At 44.6% G+C, this 16,678-nt stretch overlaps 1 protein-coding gene across 8 annotated transcripts in view; it reads left to right on the top strand.

Annotated features, from left to right (window-relative positions):
* The window catches only part of PECAM1 (platelet and endothelial cell adhesion molecule 1), a 29,338-nt gene extending 15,121 nt beyond the window's left edge, over nucleotides 1–14,217 (top strand). Inside the window, exons 14-17 of one of the 8 annotated variants that reach the window (XM_064150566.1) lie at nucleotides 1,577–1,636; nucleotides 2,865–2,921; nucleotides 8,806–8,828; nucleotides 14,107–14,217. In XM_064150566.1, coding sequence (XP_064006636.1) covers nucleotides 1,577–1,636; nucleotides 2,865–2,921; nucleotides 8,806–8,828; nucleotides 14,107–14,136 — 170 coding nt within the window. In that variant the 3' untranslated portion in view covers nucleotides 14,137–14,217. Of the gene's footprint in view, nucleotides 1–1,576; nucleotides 1,637–2,864; nucleotides 2,922–4,031; nucleotides 4,357–5,394; nucleotides 6,074–8,805; nucleotides 8,829–14,106 lie in introns of those variants that run through there. The other 7 variants (XM_064150571.1, XM_064150570.1, XM_064150567.1 and 4 more) reach the window with 7 other exon arrangements.
* Nucleotides 14,218–16,678: the final 2,461 nt, after the last annotated feature.

The following is a 16,678-nucleotide window of genomic DNA, read 5'->3' as shown; positions in this document are numbered from 1 at the left end:
CCACTGAAATGTATTCTCAACACACAGTCTCCAATACAGTCTCCAATCATTCTGTGTCATCTGGGGAACTGTGTTATCATTAGGCCCTTCTGCTGAAAGCTGGGAAGTCTTTCAGAGAATAACAAAATGAGCCCATGAGAGACGTCAGTGCTATACTCTAGCTTCTTTGCTTTACTAGAAAGAAAAGCAGACTGAGGAAGATATGGATAAATTTGCTTTTTCATGGTAGGAAGGGACCCTCACTTCTATCAGAGACCAAAGACATGCTTGTTTAGCTAGCAGTAACAAAAGTGTGCTCTCCTGAAGTCTGGCAGCACAGCTCTTCCAGAACAGCCAGTCCTCCTCTTCTGCCTCTGTTTGCACTTGCTGTGCCCTTCAACACAGTTCTCCCTCTGCTCTAAACTTGCTGCTTATCCACCTCTGCTAAACTCTGTGCTGAGCTACCCTAGTTGCTATGCTTGTTTGCAGAACAGGGCTAGCACTCAGTTGCTCCAACTGTTTCTGAGTGTGCACCACATCACACAATGGTGTAGAACAGGCAGGATGCTGGTGCACAACTATTGAAATGAAAAGCCCTATTAAATGCAAGGTCAGCATCTCTTTGGGATGATCCTAGTGGAATGCTAGTTTGGTATTTAAAGAGGTGGTAATTCCAGAGAATTAATAGATTGGACACTAATGGATACTGCATGCTTGGCAAAAATATGGTGCTTATCTTTCCTAATGGTGTGCAAAAAGATGGCAAAGTGATTTGGAGCCCTTATTGTTAATCTCAGCCAAAACAAAAGGCCAGTGCTACCAGTAGGATGAGGAAAGGGAGAAGGCAAAAGCTGCTGCTAATCACGGCTAAGAACATGCTTCTGCTTTTACTTCTATAGCTGCTTAGTTATCTGCAGGGTGGCAACATTATAAAGCTAGTGGGAACAAAATGTCAAATCATCCAAGCCATTTCTCCTGGCACACTTATTTTTTTCGGTGCTGAGGTGACTTTTGGAAGATTAACAAAGCAAATAACATGGGCCATGGAATTTTATCACAGTGTAATGAAATGGGACTGAAAAGCTCAGGAAATGCCTCCCACCAAGTCTTTCCACACAGTCAACAGGAGTATATTTAGGACTGTAATTTGCTAAAAAAATAATGTTCCAGACAAACTGAGCTACCTCTCATTAAAATTCTGAGAAGCTTACTCCTTGCTTCACTGGCAATTGACTTGATCATTTAAGCAACAGACCATAAGCATATGAAAGATGCTTCAGGATCTTCAGACTGTTTTGCAAAGGAAGTTTATGCCAAAACTGCAAGTTTGAAGGCTGTGATTAGGCACTCACTGAAGTGTAACTCCTCCTGTCATTGGAATTCATAGCAGTTCTGCAACTCGGTTCTCATGTGTTAGCTCCCAACATTTACAGTATGTTTAAGAGAGGTTTATAAAACAAGGCTGGTTTGGGGAAATCAGAATGTGGTGCCAGAGGCACCTGTTCTTCAGAGCAGTGCAGAGCTGTAACAAGCCTGGTTCTGAGTTTGGCTGCAGATCAGTATGGCTGAATTCTTTACATGCTTCTTTTTTTTGTAGCTAAAATACAGGACTCTGCATCCAGAAATGTGAATTTTCTTTCCAGTTTCTTGCAGAGAGGTAACAAACTTTTTTTTTTTTTACTAGAAAAATCTAACTTTTGGGTTTGTTGAAGATCCACAGCAATTGGAGGTGATACTAACAGATTTCCAAGGTTCTCTACAAGACTCTGTTTAACTAAGAGGAATGGGATCCTTGAACAGCAAGCCTCTAGGCTCTGCCTGCACAGTGAATCATAGAATGTCAGGGGCTGAAAGTGGTTTTAAATGCAGAGTTGCTTTATTTCAGTTGTTCAGGGATTCCCAATTGTTCTGATCTTTTACCAGCCAGACCTGTGTTTACTGACCATACAGAAACTGAGTTCTTGCTGTTTTCAGGCCTTTAGGCAAGACTCTGCTCCTTCCCTTCTTGGGTAAGTGCCTGTAGTTCGTCATCGAAGCTCTGTGGATAAGTTTCCACAGATGTCAGATAGCAAAAGAGAAGAAAGAGAAGAGCTTTTTGCTTTCCATCTCCTCGAAGAGCAGAGCTTTACCTAAAACTTCAGGCCTGAAAACTATGTGTCTAATGTTGCATTTGTATCCCAGTGTGTCCTTGGAGGTACAAATCTTCTACCTGCTCTTTCTCCTTGCTTTCTGTCCTTCCACAAGCCTTCTCAGCCTTCGCTCCTGCTATATTCACTTGTCCTCAATGCACTGGTGGAAGAGTCCACCACAGTGAGGAACTGAGAGGAGGTCTTTCCTAGACAGCCCCTGAATAGAAGCTATGTAGTGTGAAATATGCAAATTTTGTCTTCTGAGACAGAAAATTGGGTGGGGTTTGTGCCTCTAAGATTTAGTCAGGGTAGTTGCCCAGAGGGGGTGTAAATAGTCTTGCAAATGGTCTAGGGTCCCTAAATCCATAGAACAAACTGAGGGAGCTCTCCAAAGTGATCCGGGGAAGCTGTTCTCTAGTGGTAGATGTCTCTGTAAAATTAAAGCAGTATCAATTTCAGTTGAGGAGGTTATTACAATGTTCAAGTCAAATTTAGGAAGGGAAACCTATTTTCATTGTCATTTTTATGGAGAGGGGAGAGCCATCTCCTCAGCACCTTATGGTCTGGGGTTGGGGGAGGGGACATAGCTGCTTTTTTTGTACAGACTCCCCAGGCTCGTTGCTGCTTTTGGAACTAATTGCTCTGAAAGTAAACCAGTGTGTTCTGCTTGTTTAAGGAGCTTTTCATAAGGCAAACAAAAAATAGAACAAAAAAATCCAAGAAAAGGAATTGATTCTGTGCCAATGCATTTTCCAGCTCCTGTACAGAAGGGGACTGAAACAGTTTATAGTGAAATCAGGAAAGCTAATAATGGTAAGTAAGCTAGTGAAAAGTTAAACACATAAAGGAAGCATTTGTGCAGAGATTAGGGATACGTTTGTGCCTGAGCAGTTTAGAAGATAAGTGCTGCAGAAAGTGATCCAAGTCACATAGGAACATACTGAAGGGCAGGTACAAAGTCATAGGCGGTGATAAATTGTGTGACACCTTGCTAGGTGCTCATAAACCAGTGATGTTTAATGCAGTGAGATGAATATTTGTGACATCTACTTCATCAGCCCATTTGCACTGTACCTGCTGAGTAGTTTTGCCAGACCTCTGGAGCTGAACTTCCCTTGCTGAACATTAGGATGCTATGTGCTGTCTCAAGCTGCTCAGGAACACCTTACCTCATAGCTGTGTGCTCAAAAATACCACTCTGGGTTTGAATATCACCCCCAGGAAATATTTATAAAGCCTCCAACAGCAAACCCTAAAAAAGCTTTAAAGAAATATGATTGCTTCAGGAGGGTGAGTTGTTTGTTTTAAGCACCGTGAAAACCCAACCTGTCTGAGGTTGTGTGTGCCAGTCACAGCCCTTCCACCTCCTGTGACACAGGCTTTTGTGTGCAGGCATTATCATAGAATCAACCAGGTTGGAAGAGACCTCCAAGATCATCCAGTCCAACCTAGCACCCAGCCCTAATCAGTCAACCAGACCATGGCACTAAGTGCCTCATCCAGTCTTTTCTTGAACACCTCCAGTGACTGTGACTCCACCACCTCCCTGGGCAGCCCATTCCAATGCCAATCACTCTCTCTGTGAAGAGCTTCCTCCTAACATCCAGCCTATACAGCTTACTGGCAATTACTGTCTGTAAATGTGCTGGCAGGAATGAGTTCAGAGAGAGCAGGTTAAAGGTCTTTCTTCATAATTTATCCAAGAGGAACCAGAAAGGATTTCCTTTCTTCTTTTTTGTGTTAGGAAGTCTAGATTTGTTAATGTTAGAGTTGTAAGCTGTTCAGGGTTTGTCCTTGTCCATTTTACCAGCTGGGTTTGATGTGTGCCATGTTTAATTTTTGATTGTTGTGTTTTAATTTGCTGGTTTGCTGTTTATTTTGTAAGGGATTCCCCACTGCTCTGACACAGTGTTCTGTTTCTAGGGAATCTTTGATGTGAGGATCTCCAAGCACTTTAGGAAACACTAATTTTCCCTTGTGAGGACTTGTAAGGCAATTTTTTTATCTCCACTTTACAGCTGAATCAACAGAGAGATTAGGTCATTTGTTTAAGGCAATGTATTTAGAGAGTGACAACACAGGGAACAGAATTTCAGCATCCTCACTCCTGGCTAGCTGCTGAGCCTGTGAGTTGTACTCATTTCTCACAGCCCTTCAGTGAAAAGCAGAACATCCTTTACAGAGTAAAGAACAGGGCTGGGCAGTTCACCTGGCAGCATCCTAAGGGAAATCCAGCTCATTTCAGGGCTGAACCCAGAGGCCAGCAGTGTTCTGAAACGTTTCCAGGTGAGTGTGAATTGGACCTGCAACAAGCTGCAGAAACTGAGTGTCCAACCTCTCGCTTGCTTCCTGCCAAGGTGTGAAGCTGGTGATTACACCTTTCACCATCCCTGTTTCTGGCATAATAGAAAGTGTTATGTGCTAGAAGGATGTTGTGTGAACTTGAGTCAGCTCAAGGCTGGTGCAGAACAGCTATGGAAAGGCTTTGCTTGCCGTGAAGTGCAATAGAGTGAAATACAGAGCTGAATTAGCCACATTATTTGCAAACACCTCCTAATCTTGCAGCCCACCTGCTCTCTGATGCACAACATTCCAGTTTCAGTTATTCTTGGAAGCATAGTAACAGTTTATTGTTTTAATCCCGTCTGGTTTTCCTGACTGACAGACAGGAAAAGTGTTTCAATTAGATAAGCAGTGCATCACAGAGTTGTGCAGTTGCTTTGGAGAGCTGCCTTGCAGCCCATTCAGTGTCACATCTACTTGGATTTTTGATAGGCTGTTTGATTGCAAGGTGGCAAAGTATAAATGCAGTGCAGGATCCCTAAGAAACAGATCAATCTTCCTAAGTCTCCTAAATCTGTTACCATCAGGATATTAAAGGCCAGTTGTAAAAGATGATGATAATTACTGGTGAGTGCAGAAGTTGCTTTACCACAGAATCACAGAAGGGCTTAGGTTGGAAGGGACCTCAGCGGTTATCTACTCCAACCTCTCTGCCATGGTCAGGGACACTTCTCAACTAGACTCAGCTGCTCAAGGCCTCATCCAACCTGGCCTTGAACACTCCCAGGGAGGAGGCATCCACAACCACCATGGGCATCCTATTTACCATTGTGATCTTCACTGTGAATATTCTTTGAGATAGTTGAGCAAATGCCCAAGAGTAGAATCTGTTCAGGAAGTTAATCTCTGGGGAGATTACTTGGATCTGAGAACTGATGTCAGCTACACAGCTTGCCAAACTGAACACCTAAGACCTATGTAATGCTTTGTTATTTGTCTGTAGGTAACTGCTGTGGTTTGGGTTTATTTACCTAGAACTGAGTCCTTCATGAGCAGTTTTGCCTTTTCAAGGAGTTGTCTGTGCACTCCAGATATTCCATCCAGTGGAGAGGAAGCTGAAGAGCTGTCAGTAGTTGTTATACCTGATGCATGTCTTTATCACTGAACTAAAATATTTTTCCTCTTAGTTTTTCTGATGGCTCTCAGGGCTGTCCCTGCTAAGGCAGATGCCATGTCAGTAACCAACTTCTCTTGTATTTTGAGTTCTACAGCCATTGCTTATCCTTACCCCAAGTCATGAACCCATAGTGTAGATAGTGCTCTGACCTTTCCCAAGCCCCAGGCCCTTGGCAGCATGCTGAGCATCTGCCATTATTCTTTTTCTTCTTGCCTTCGTGGTACTGACTTCATTATCTCCTGTTACTGTCATTAAATGTCTCCATCACACTATTCTAAGACTTATCTTGTCTGCTCTGCTGTTTCCTTTGTTCTGACCACCAGGCCTAGAGAGGTGTTACATTAAAGAGAGACAGAAGTCAAGTGTCAGAGCACATTACAAAGCCCGCAAGACCTGCATATGTTTAGCAGTAGGAAAAGCAGGTCATTTGTGAAATTCAAATCTAGTCAGGTGTGTTTGCATTGAAAGTCCAATCGTAGCAGGCAGCTAGAGAATGCCAGGCTCTTCAGATGGACACTACATTTCCTCTACTCTGCTGGGAGGTTTAAAGGAGGATGTTGATCACCAGCGTCATCTCTGGAAGCAACTCAAAGATGTGAAGCAGTCCTTGCATTGTTATTGAAAAGTTAGTTTAATTCAGAGAAAGAATATTTAGTGCTCAGGAAGCCCTCTCAGGTATTGATTCACATCCTTTCCTAGAGCTATAGGCTGTCACTTCAGTAGTTTACATAAACCAGCTAAAGCTTCAAGCCTCAGCTTTCAGACCCTACAGCCAAATGGCAATCTGGGGAGTGGTCACAGTTTGCACCAGTCAGGTCACACACACCTTTCTTGAAAAGTCCTTCGTACCTGTTGACATTAATTTCCTTAAAATACTGCTTTCTCTGGTTGCTTTATGAAAGGCCAAAGTACTCTGGGAGTCAGGAATATCCAGCCCGCTCCCAGAGCCGTTGTTTTTTGTTCAGAAAGAACTGGGACAATCTGAAACTTAAACAGGCAACTGTCTAAATCAGTAGGCTGCCAAGAATGCTCAAACGACTGTGGCCCTGCTGCCTGCTCTGCCTGAGCTGGAATCCCAGGCTAGGCTGGCAGCTGATGCTCTTCCTGAGGGAGGGGTTGGGATGTGTCACCCTAAATGCAGCTGGGTGAGTGCAGGCTCTTTTCGATGTGTGAGTTTTTCCCTCCCACCTACTGTCCTCCCAGGAGGCAGTATAGGAGCAGCAAGTCCAAGCATCTCCATACTTGTCCTTTACCTCAGCTCCACTGAACATCTCTGTTCACACTGCTGAGAGGAACCAGTGGCTTATTGCAAGGTAGAATTTCTGATGAGGACAATGGAAATGTAGTGACCAAAATGGAGAACCAGTCTTCATGCTGCTAAGCCTGGAAAAATCAACTGGGTGCTTGGAAGCAGCTGCAGTGGTGAGACAGGAAATTCCAAGAATCCTGTTGCAACCAACAATGCACTATGAAAAGATAAATAAACCCCAGTGAAAGAAGGCCTGAGAAATCCCCATTGCATACATGATTTGGAACAAGCTATCAGAAATCAGTTCTAGCAGCCAGGAAATCTGCTCAAATACTTTCCTGCTACTGAGCCTTGAGCTTAACACCTCTCTACATAGCCAGAATTTCCCACTGAACACCTTCTGCAGCACTGAAAAGGCTCAGGGGGCCTGGGCATTGCTTGTGGCACTGTGAACACAAGCTAACTGCATGCACTCCAAAGTCATGCAAATAACCTGTCCCTTCTCCAAAATGAAAACTTTGGATCTTCAGGCCTCAGGACCTATTCTAGATCAAAGCCTGGGTCTGTGTGACACTGATTGCAGAGCCAAATGCTTACAGTAGCTGCAGCCAAAGATTAGTCAAAGCCAGGTGGCTTCAGTAAGGCACAGGGAGCTTCTGACCTTGCCTGAACCTACAAGCGCAAGGCTGAATTGCGTGCGTGCCCCTGTGCGAGAACTGTTCCCAAGCTGCCTGCCAAGATTCCCTCAGAAGCTACTGCTCCTATAAAAGGCTTGGCAGAACACAGTCTGTGTCTGCAGTCCAGCGTCTTCAGCTACAGTCTAGCACATTGGCTTTCAGCAGTGCTGGAGATGGGTTGAGATGGAGCATGAGCTGCAACTGCTTACAGGTATCTTCTCCATGTCCTCCAACAAGGAGAAAGGGCAGAGCAGGTGGGGACGATGGTGTCTTGGCTTCTGGCCATGAAAGCATTCCTTCGTAGACATGTCCTTTGAATTTAAACCCTCATCAACTAGATGCAAGAGTCTAAATCCATCCAAAATCCATAAAAACGCCAGCTTTTGTTAGGCTTGGAAGTCTGTTAGAAATCATCAGCACCAGACCTTGAGTGCTGATTCCTTTCACCAACTTTGCAGCTTCTTCTTTGCTCTGCTGTGGAAGCTTGACCATTTCTTAGGCTATGACTAGAATCCAGCATTTCCCATTTCCCTGGTTTGTCACTAGGGAAAAGCCCCAGGTGTCGTTTGAAAATCTCCCTGCTCTTTTTCCTCGCAGTAAACCCAGGGCAATTGAAATGAAAAACGCTTCCTATTGTGAACAGATTGACATAGCAACCAGGCAGCAAAAGCTGCTGTGCCTTCGTTGAGGGCTCCCTGCCAGCTTACCGATCGGTACCTGTCAGAAATCCTAGAGCCTCCAGCAGCACTTTCCAAGGACACAGATGAGGACATCCTGCTGGCAGAGACAGGATACTTAGCTAGAAAGCCAGACTTCAGTCTGGGTGACAAATAACGAGGTAGGATGGATATCTGTCAGGGTGACCCAGTAGCTGTGGGGTAGCAAACATCCCCTTGTTTGAAGTTCGGAATTTATACAAAGTTTCTCATTTCCTCCTTCCTGTAAGCACAATAGGTTGTGACAGAGAGCTAAACGACAGCTCGTTAGTGCCTGCCTTCATGAACCTTACGTACGGCTTAGCCCATCAAGCTTTGATGTAGCTCTGGATCTGCAGTGGGTTCGTTCCCTTCTGGCAGCTTTCAGGACACAAAAAGCTTTTACACCTTTTCCGTGTAACTTTTTGGTTCATTCCTTATCAAGTAGACACTTCTCAGAACCAGAGTTTGAACCTTAGCTGTAGGTAGCAGTGTCACATCATTGCAAAGTGAACAAGAAAAGTTAGACTAAATATCAGAGTCTGTTTTCTTTAATGTAGAACTGACCAAGCTGCAATCTGCCATCATCATTTATCCATTGTATTTTGTTTTGCAGATCCTGTGGAGAACAGGCATTCTGTAAGTACTCATCTTATGCAAACAGCTAAATACAGGGAAACTGGATTGAGATTATTGTGTTGCTGCAATTTAATTGTTTATTTATTGTTCAGGGCAATTCCTTCATATGTACTCTTAACTCATCAAGCTATAAGTGCTACATTTATAGACTTCTGTCTATAAAAAGTTGGTGGAAAAGTTGCCTGGTATTTGGTGGTGCTGGCACCGGAGGTAGATAACAAATAATGATCTCCCATGAGTTTGTGTTGAACATCTGCCCAGCTTTGAGTATTTGCCACAAATATTCATGCTGACAGAACAGGAGATGGTTGCTGCTTGCTTCAAGTTCCTGATGGACCTGAGGCACTCAAGATTTACATATGAAAACCTGCTGAGCTGGTTAGGGTATCACTGGGAGCAGTGTGGCCAGTAGGACAAGGGAGGCTTTTCTTCCTCTGCACTCAGTGCTGGTCAGGCCACACCTTGAGTGCTGTGTCCAGTTCTGGGCTACTCAATTCAAGAGAGATGTTGAGGTGCTGGAAGGTGTCCAGGGAAGGGCAATGAAGCTGGTGAGGGGCCTGGAGCACAGCCCTGTGAGGAGAGACTGAGGGAGCTGGGGGTGTGCAGTATGGAGAAGAGGAGGCTCAAGGCAGAGCTCATTGCTGTCTACAACTACCTGAAGGGATGCTGTGGCCAAGTGGGGGCTGGCCTCTTCTGCCAGACAACCATCAACAGAACAAGGGGACACAGTCTCAAGTTGTTCTGGGGGAGCTCTAGGCTGGATGTTAGGAGGAAGTTGTTGGCAGAGAGAGTGATTGGCATTGGAATGGGCTGCCCAGGGAGGTGGTGGAGTCGCTGTCCCTGGAGGTGTTCAAGACAAGACTGGCTGAGGCACTTAGTGCCATGGTCTAGCTGATTGGCTAGGGCTGGGTGATAGGCTGGACTGGATGATCTTGGAGGTCTCTTCCAACCTGGTTGATTTTATGATCTGTAAAGTCCCTTCAGTGCTAGGTCTGCTGGGGTGTGCCTGCTGCCACGCACACACTCAGGCGTTGTGGCTGGAATATGCAGAGGTGTGGGCTTCTTAGGATGCGAAGTGAAGAGTTAAGCTAAAGAAGGGTGGCTAGCCCAGGAGTCACTTCTGTTCACCAGCTGGGACTATTCCCTTCTGTGTTCATCTTCATCACTGCTGTAGCAAGTAGGATGTCTCTGAGGACTGGGGGTGAAAACTGAAACCTTGTAAGAAATTTTAAAGGTGAGCAACTTATAGCTTCAGAATGCTTAGCTGTGTCACAGATGTGCTGCTCCAAGGAAGAGGCAGGAATAGTACCAACAGTCAGGAGTTTTGTGAAGGTTCTGCAGGTGGTAAAGAACTTTATAGGGCCAAGAAGCTAGTAAAAAAGACATGGATTAAAAAGATAAACCTTAAAAGCCTTGAGTGAGCTGTTACTGTGCTCTCAAGAGATGAGAGGCAGGCAACTTACATTTGTGCCACTTACACTGTGGCTTAGGTAAGCTCAGACCATGCAGACTGGGTGGGTTTTTTTGCCATCCACTTTTGAGACTCTGGAATTTGTACTTGAAAAGAAAAAGAGAGAGAGACTCATAAATAAGAATCACAATAGCTCAGTCTACGTCAGCTTATGGCATCCATTTGAGTTTTGAAAGGCTCCATCAGCACTCGCACCCCCATGGGATGAAACAGCAGTCCATTGTGTTATTTACAGCCGCTGGCAGCGCACTGAAGGTCACAGAGTGTGTTACCATAAACAGACAGGCATTAGCAGGCCAGTAGGCTTTACAGTGTCATTGTCTCTCTTAGTTTAAAGGTTTCTTTTTACTCTTTGCTCTCCATTTCCTAAAAATAAGTGGAGCTGAAGCTTCCTCTAGGTTATCCCAGGCATTCCTTGGAGAGTCAGGCAGAAGAAGAAAGTTTGCCCAGCACAAAAGGAAAAATGGTCAAGTGGCTGTGAAAGAAATCTGGTGTGAGCTCAGGGAAGAGGTTTTGTCTCCTTTTCCCCACGCCCTACATAATTTATAATGGACATTGAATGAAAGACTAAGCTTTGATGAAGACGTTTTGGTTTTCTTTTCCTGTGGCCAAAAAAACCTTCTCCCTGGGTGTGTAATGAGGCTACTTCAGTGAAAACACACTGACTTCATTGGGCTATTAAAGTTTGCTAAACCAGACAATTAATGAAGAAATGTTAGATTCAAGGGGAAAAAAGTGTCAGCTGAGGGCAGTTTTCTTTGTGTGGTCTGTAAAGAGTAGGAGAGCAATAAAAATACTTTGTATAACTAATTCCATTTTCAGAGTCACCCCAAAGAACAGTCAGCTTTATAGCACTTGCATATCTTATCCAGGGTTTCCTAAAAGTAGCCTTACCCAGCTCATGTCTGTGATATTGTCCCCTCCTTAGACACTGTCCATCTACTTGACATAGTAACTACTCTTTTCTTTCTTGAAAAAAAATAATGATTAGTGCTTTAAAAAGGAGGCAAAACTCAAAGCAAAACAGATCCCCATTTTCTGCTTCAATTCCCACTTCTGTTTGCCTGTAACAAAAAGAAAAGCAGCAGCATACTTCTTTGAACACTTCAAAGTTGGACTGGACAAATAAATTCCTTTATAGATTTTCCATGCCTCCTATTTGCTTCTCAGCACTTCACAGGCAGCAGAGCTGAGTGCAGAAGGGGCAGGTCGCCACAGAGCTGCTTTCTGCCTTGATTTTCTTGCAACTTTTTTCTTTATTTCCCTGCAACTCATTTTCACACAGTGCTGAACTGTGATGTGCCTCAGGAGTTTGGCCCAAATATGGAGCTGCTGATCCTACTCAAGAAAAGGAAAATGCTCCTTATAAAGTGATAAAGTGGTTTAAACTTCCTCCCCAGCTGTTCAGCTTCTTTAGAACCAAGTGAAGTATTTGGCTCAGAGGTGAAGATGCTTTTGAGCCGCAACTCACTTACTTTGCGAGTGAAAGGAGCTGAGGTGGTCAGCTGGCATCTTGATCACGTGAAATGCCAGATGGACTACTTAACTATTGTGACCTGTCAAAAAACTTGCAGAATTTGTTTGGAAAGTGATAGGTATTGCAGAAGTGTGGACAAAGGGCACTGCAGCAGGGAGTGGAGGTCTGTTAGTAGACAGGACACACAATTGTTTTGGTTTCAGTAGTGATGGTGGAGACTCATCAGATCCTGCTGTTCTTATCAGTCACTAAACTCAAACAGCAATGTGGGTTGCACTCCTCAGAGAAACTCTGTTAACTTTTTCAGTTCTGGACTGATTTTGCAGAAGCAAAGCAGAGCACTGCTCTGTGGAGAAGAGAGATGAACCAAATCATCTCAGGGAGTGCTAACCCTGCCCTTGTGTGCATTTGCCCCTACATAATTTCTGTCAGAATAAATGCAATCCAGAGTGGCAATGCAGGGCCTTTGCTTCAGCCTCACTGAGAGACCATTACCAAATGGAGCAGAGGGCCTGAGTAAACACTGTGTACTGACAATAAGTGTTGTGTTACACAGAGGCATTGAGAGTGTGCATATTATGTTTGTGTTACGTCAAAAAAAGGTGGTGCAGTAGGAAAACAATCTGTTAAACTTTGACTTATTTGCATTGTATAAAGGCCCAATTGCAGGCCAGGTTCTGACTGGTTTGCACTCCAAAGCACCTTGAACCTGCATGGACTTTTATGTCACTTAGAGGCAAACCTAAAGTTCTGGGCTGGGGGCTGCTTCCCTCTTTCTCCTCAGCTTCAGAAATTTGTATCTTAAATGCCATCCATAGGAAGTATTTGCAAAAGAAATGAATTACTTAGAGAGGAACTGGGAGGAGGTTTCCTTCCTGAAATCAGAGCTGGCAATCTTTCTAAGTTATTTAATGGCCTCAGTTTCTGAAAACATATTGAAGGAAATATCTTAACAATAAGATAGCCACTTAGCCAAATACTAATTGGTATTGTGTCAAATGTACCTCAGCAGTACATTCTGACTTCATGTCTCCTCCTACCCTTTCACCTCTTAGATGTGTGTGTGGTTTTGTTTGACTCTGTCCTAGAGGTGTATGAGGAATGGAAGACTCAGTCAGGACAAGGTGTGCTTTAGCTGCCCATTTGTTCAACCTCAGAACATAGCATCTGAGACAGAAAACTCTGCACTGCAAATTCTGTTCTGAGAAATTTCTGGGGTTTCCTCAGCTACTTTCTCGTCCTACTCAAGCTACTTTGTAAGTTCTCAGTGGTGGAGGAATTGCTCCACCTTGCCAGCACAAGACAGCCAGCTTCAAAGGGACCTGGCATGTGTTGAACTGCACGCAGTAACATGGCACAACAGTTTGAGACAGGAAATGAAGATGAAGGATGTGTCCAGTTAAAACTGGGGGACACACATAACTTCAGCCAGTCAGGATATGAGAACCAAGGTGATGCTCTGAAATAAACACTGAATTATAAACCAGGACTTCCTGCCTCTGACTCATGGGGCAAATCCTTTGGGGGTAAGTCCACAAAAGGAATTTGGCGCCTTGGTGCTGACAGACTAAACTTAGGTTAGAGGGCACCATGTACCCTTAGCAGATATTTGTTGGAGGAAGACTTGCTTTGGCAGCAGACGTCAGGAGAGACTTGACAGTTGTGAATCCTCAGTGGACTGAATTATTTCTGTCATATAATGTGAAGACAATGAAGCTTGGGATCTCTTCTTGCCCTTTCCCACTGGCTAGTGGAGAGGACTTCTCTGTCTGCAGGCTGTCTTTTGTGGTTCTCGGTGGCAGGTTGCCATGTCCCTGCTGTGTTACTGCTGATAACTTGTTCAGAGGAGCAGACTCTTGTAGGAAGCTGATGTCTGAAAGCTGAACCCTGCATTGCTCACTGTTAAGGTCCCCAACGTGCTCCTTAGGAACAGATTTCCATTCTTGTGGGACTATTGTGGCCACTGAGCATCAGCTAGGACATAATGGATGTGACTTGCAGATTCCTTGGGTGCCAGCGCTTCCCTTAAGAATCCAGCTTTCATCAATAGGCACCCACTTGCAGATGTTGGTGATTAATGGTTTTGCAGCCTAGCCTGTGTTAACCTGCATCTCTCACTGTCTTAGTTCCTTTTCATCTGACAAAGATAATACTAATATCTCCCCAGGGAACTGTGGGTATTTGCCAGCTCACTGTGCAGTGCTCTAAGGAATATGATGCTATATTTAAAGCTTTTATATTGATTAAGAAGGACAGGAGAGGGCAGGGGACACTTACACTCATTTTTGTTGGTTTTTTTCCTTCTTTTTTTTTTGTCTCTTTGCCAACAGAGAATACAAGGGCATCTTGATACTACTTAGAACAGCCATCTCAAAGGTCAGCTGGGAGAAGAAAACACGCCAAGATGGAAGATGTTGCAAATGTTTCAAAAGCTCTGCAGCATTTATTTATGAGTTTGCCAGGCTCTTCTTTCAAAGTTTATTTCCATAAGGGGAACAATAGAGATGTCCCCAAAGCATTTAATGGAAAGAAATTACAAACAGAAGTGGCTCTAGGAACCACTGACCTAGGTTCTCATCTTTAATTTCTCCTGCTGATATGATTTTGCCTTTCTAGCCTCCAATTCACCATGCTCTGAGGAAATAAAAAGGGAAGCTACAGCTGAGGAAGAACATTTCTACAGTGCAGTAACTGCTGTGATGGCAATAGGATGCCAAAATATCTAAGCTTGCTTTGAACTAGCTAACTTGGTTATCAGTAACACTCTGCTGTGGCAGAACAGAGCTCAGCACAGCTTGGCCAACCACATATGTACTCTGACCTGATCTTGCAGCTGGTGCTGAGCTCCCTGTGCTGCAGCAGCTGGACTGCTACCAGTCTTGGAGCCAGGTAACTTATAGCTCACTTGGATGCTACGCTGCAGAGAGAGCCTAACGGAGGAGTGAGCTCTGGGCTCTCTAAACACTTGAATAACTGTTCAGAGAGTCAGTACTTTACCAGGTGCCTCTATCATAGAGGCACAAACACTCCTCACTCTTTGCTAAATTGCTTTTCCCCTTTCTGATGCTGGTTAGTTTGGTGTGATAGCTCTTCAAGGAATGGTTGCCCATCACAGTTATTTTGGATGATGCAAAAGGTAGGTCTCTGACACCCAGGTCAGTGAGTTTGTACCTGAAAATCCTGGTGTGTGCAATCCTTATTCCTTTGATTTTTAGGAGAAATCCAAAGTCATGCTCATGTCCAGTTTGTCCAGTATGGAATTCCATACCTATCCTTTTTCTCTATAGTATGATAAACCACTAACATGGATCCAGTTTGGGCCTGGATCTAATCTTTGCTGCCCATGTTTATCTTGGTTGCATTAGTTTAAAACTCAGAAAACAAAGCAAAAAAAGTACTGGCCCCAACCCCTTAACCACTGGTCTTTGACACTGCAGTTGCTCTCTTTTCTTACTGCAGATTGAATTACTACAAGATCTGGGCCACAGATAAGAAGGTTCTCATTTTAACTAGGAAACAGTGAAAGAGGCCATGGATTTGCATACAGATACATAGTTACTGCTACAAGCATCGCATCCAAGGTGCAAAGGCAGCAAGGGATACAAGAGGGGTCCGCATCCTGATTCCAAGTGTTTAAATTGTCAAGCTCCAATTACTGACTAATATCTCTAATTTATTGTTCCCTGTGCAAATGTTGTTTGTACCGCAAGGCTTTCGTAAAAGACTGACTTCACAGCACTCTTCTGTCGACAGATGCTCTTTCTGGCGTTCCACGAGTGTCCGTGCAAACGTGTCAGTGTAAGGGATGTGAAAAGGCATTTTAATAAAGGAGCCTCTGAAGTGAACTTTGCACTGGGTCTTGCACGTTTCTGTGGGTGACCACTTGCAAGTGAATGCCTGTGCAATTGTTCAGTAGTGATGAACTGTGTAGAATCGTTGTGTGAATTTACAAATGGAAGATGCTATCTCTGCCAAGGAGTGATTCCAGGCACTTAGAGCTGGTGTCGTCAACCAGTGTAGCAGCAGATAAATGCACTGAATTGGTTGGAGAGTTGAGCACAGGAGTGCTCCCCTTCGTGGAACTCCTTTGCTAAAATTACAGAGGTTAAAGTTCCTCCATAAACCTTTCCACAGTCTCTGCCATAGCCTGGGACAGCAGTGGTTTCTGAGAAGTTTCTGGATGCCACCTGGGTGTGATGGAGTAGCAGTGGGACAAGTCTTTGATCTATTTCAGCTTGTCTCTTGGCTGGAATGATCTTTAAACTGGTTTGGATTTAGTGTGTAGTAACAGTTGCTTGCCCCACTGAAGCCTGTTTAATTGGTCCACTGAAGAGTGCTGTGCTCTGCTTTGAGCGCTTCTGTTTTATCTTGCAGACAGACCAGAAGCCTTTTAAAATAGGGGAAACCAGCTTGGCAGACATCTCCAGTGAAGCCAAGTGTCGTGGGGTGCTCCAAACTCCCCTCCCTGATGTGGGTTTGAGCAGGGAAAGGCAAAAGGCCTTTTCCTGCTGCTCCCACAGGTGTACTCACTGGTGGGAAAGCCCACGCTGGAGTCTAGGATTGGCTGGGTTCTTTGTGCGCACTACATACTGGCACTGGACACATTGGCTAGGGAAGACTTTGAGTGACCAGGAAGCATGCACAAGTCCGTTAGGTCCACTGGGTGCATTTTGATCCATTAGAGATTTCCCTGTGGCACCCAGACGCAGCTTCTCCCTGGACTGGTGTATCCTGGTTTCCTGCTCCCTACCCCCCTGCCTCTGCCATACACTGCCACTGTTGGCAGGAACATGCCAGCAGCGTGGCTGTCCCTGTGCTGCTGAGGCAGTGCTGCTCCACGAGAGCTGCCTCATGGAAGCTGTGTCTGGAGACGCTTTGGCTTTGGCGGTTCCATTCGCAGTG

The sequence above is a fragment of the Pogoniulus pusillus genome, chromosome 11 (genome assembly GCF_015220805.1).
Source record: "Pogoniulus pusillus isolate bPogPus1 chromosome 11, bPogPus1.pri, whole genome shotgun sequence".
In the NCBI taxonomy this organism is placed as follows: Eukaryota; Metazoa; Chordata; class Aves; order Piciformes; family Lybiidae; genus Pogoniulus; species Pogoniulus pusillus.
The sequence above is the reverse complement of the archived record's forward strand: the minus strand, read 5'-3'. Positions and strand labels throughout refer to the sequence as shown.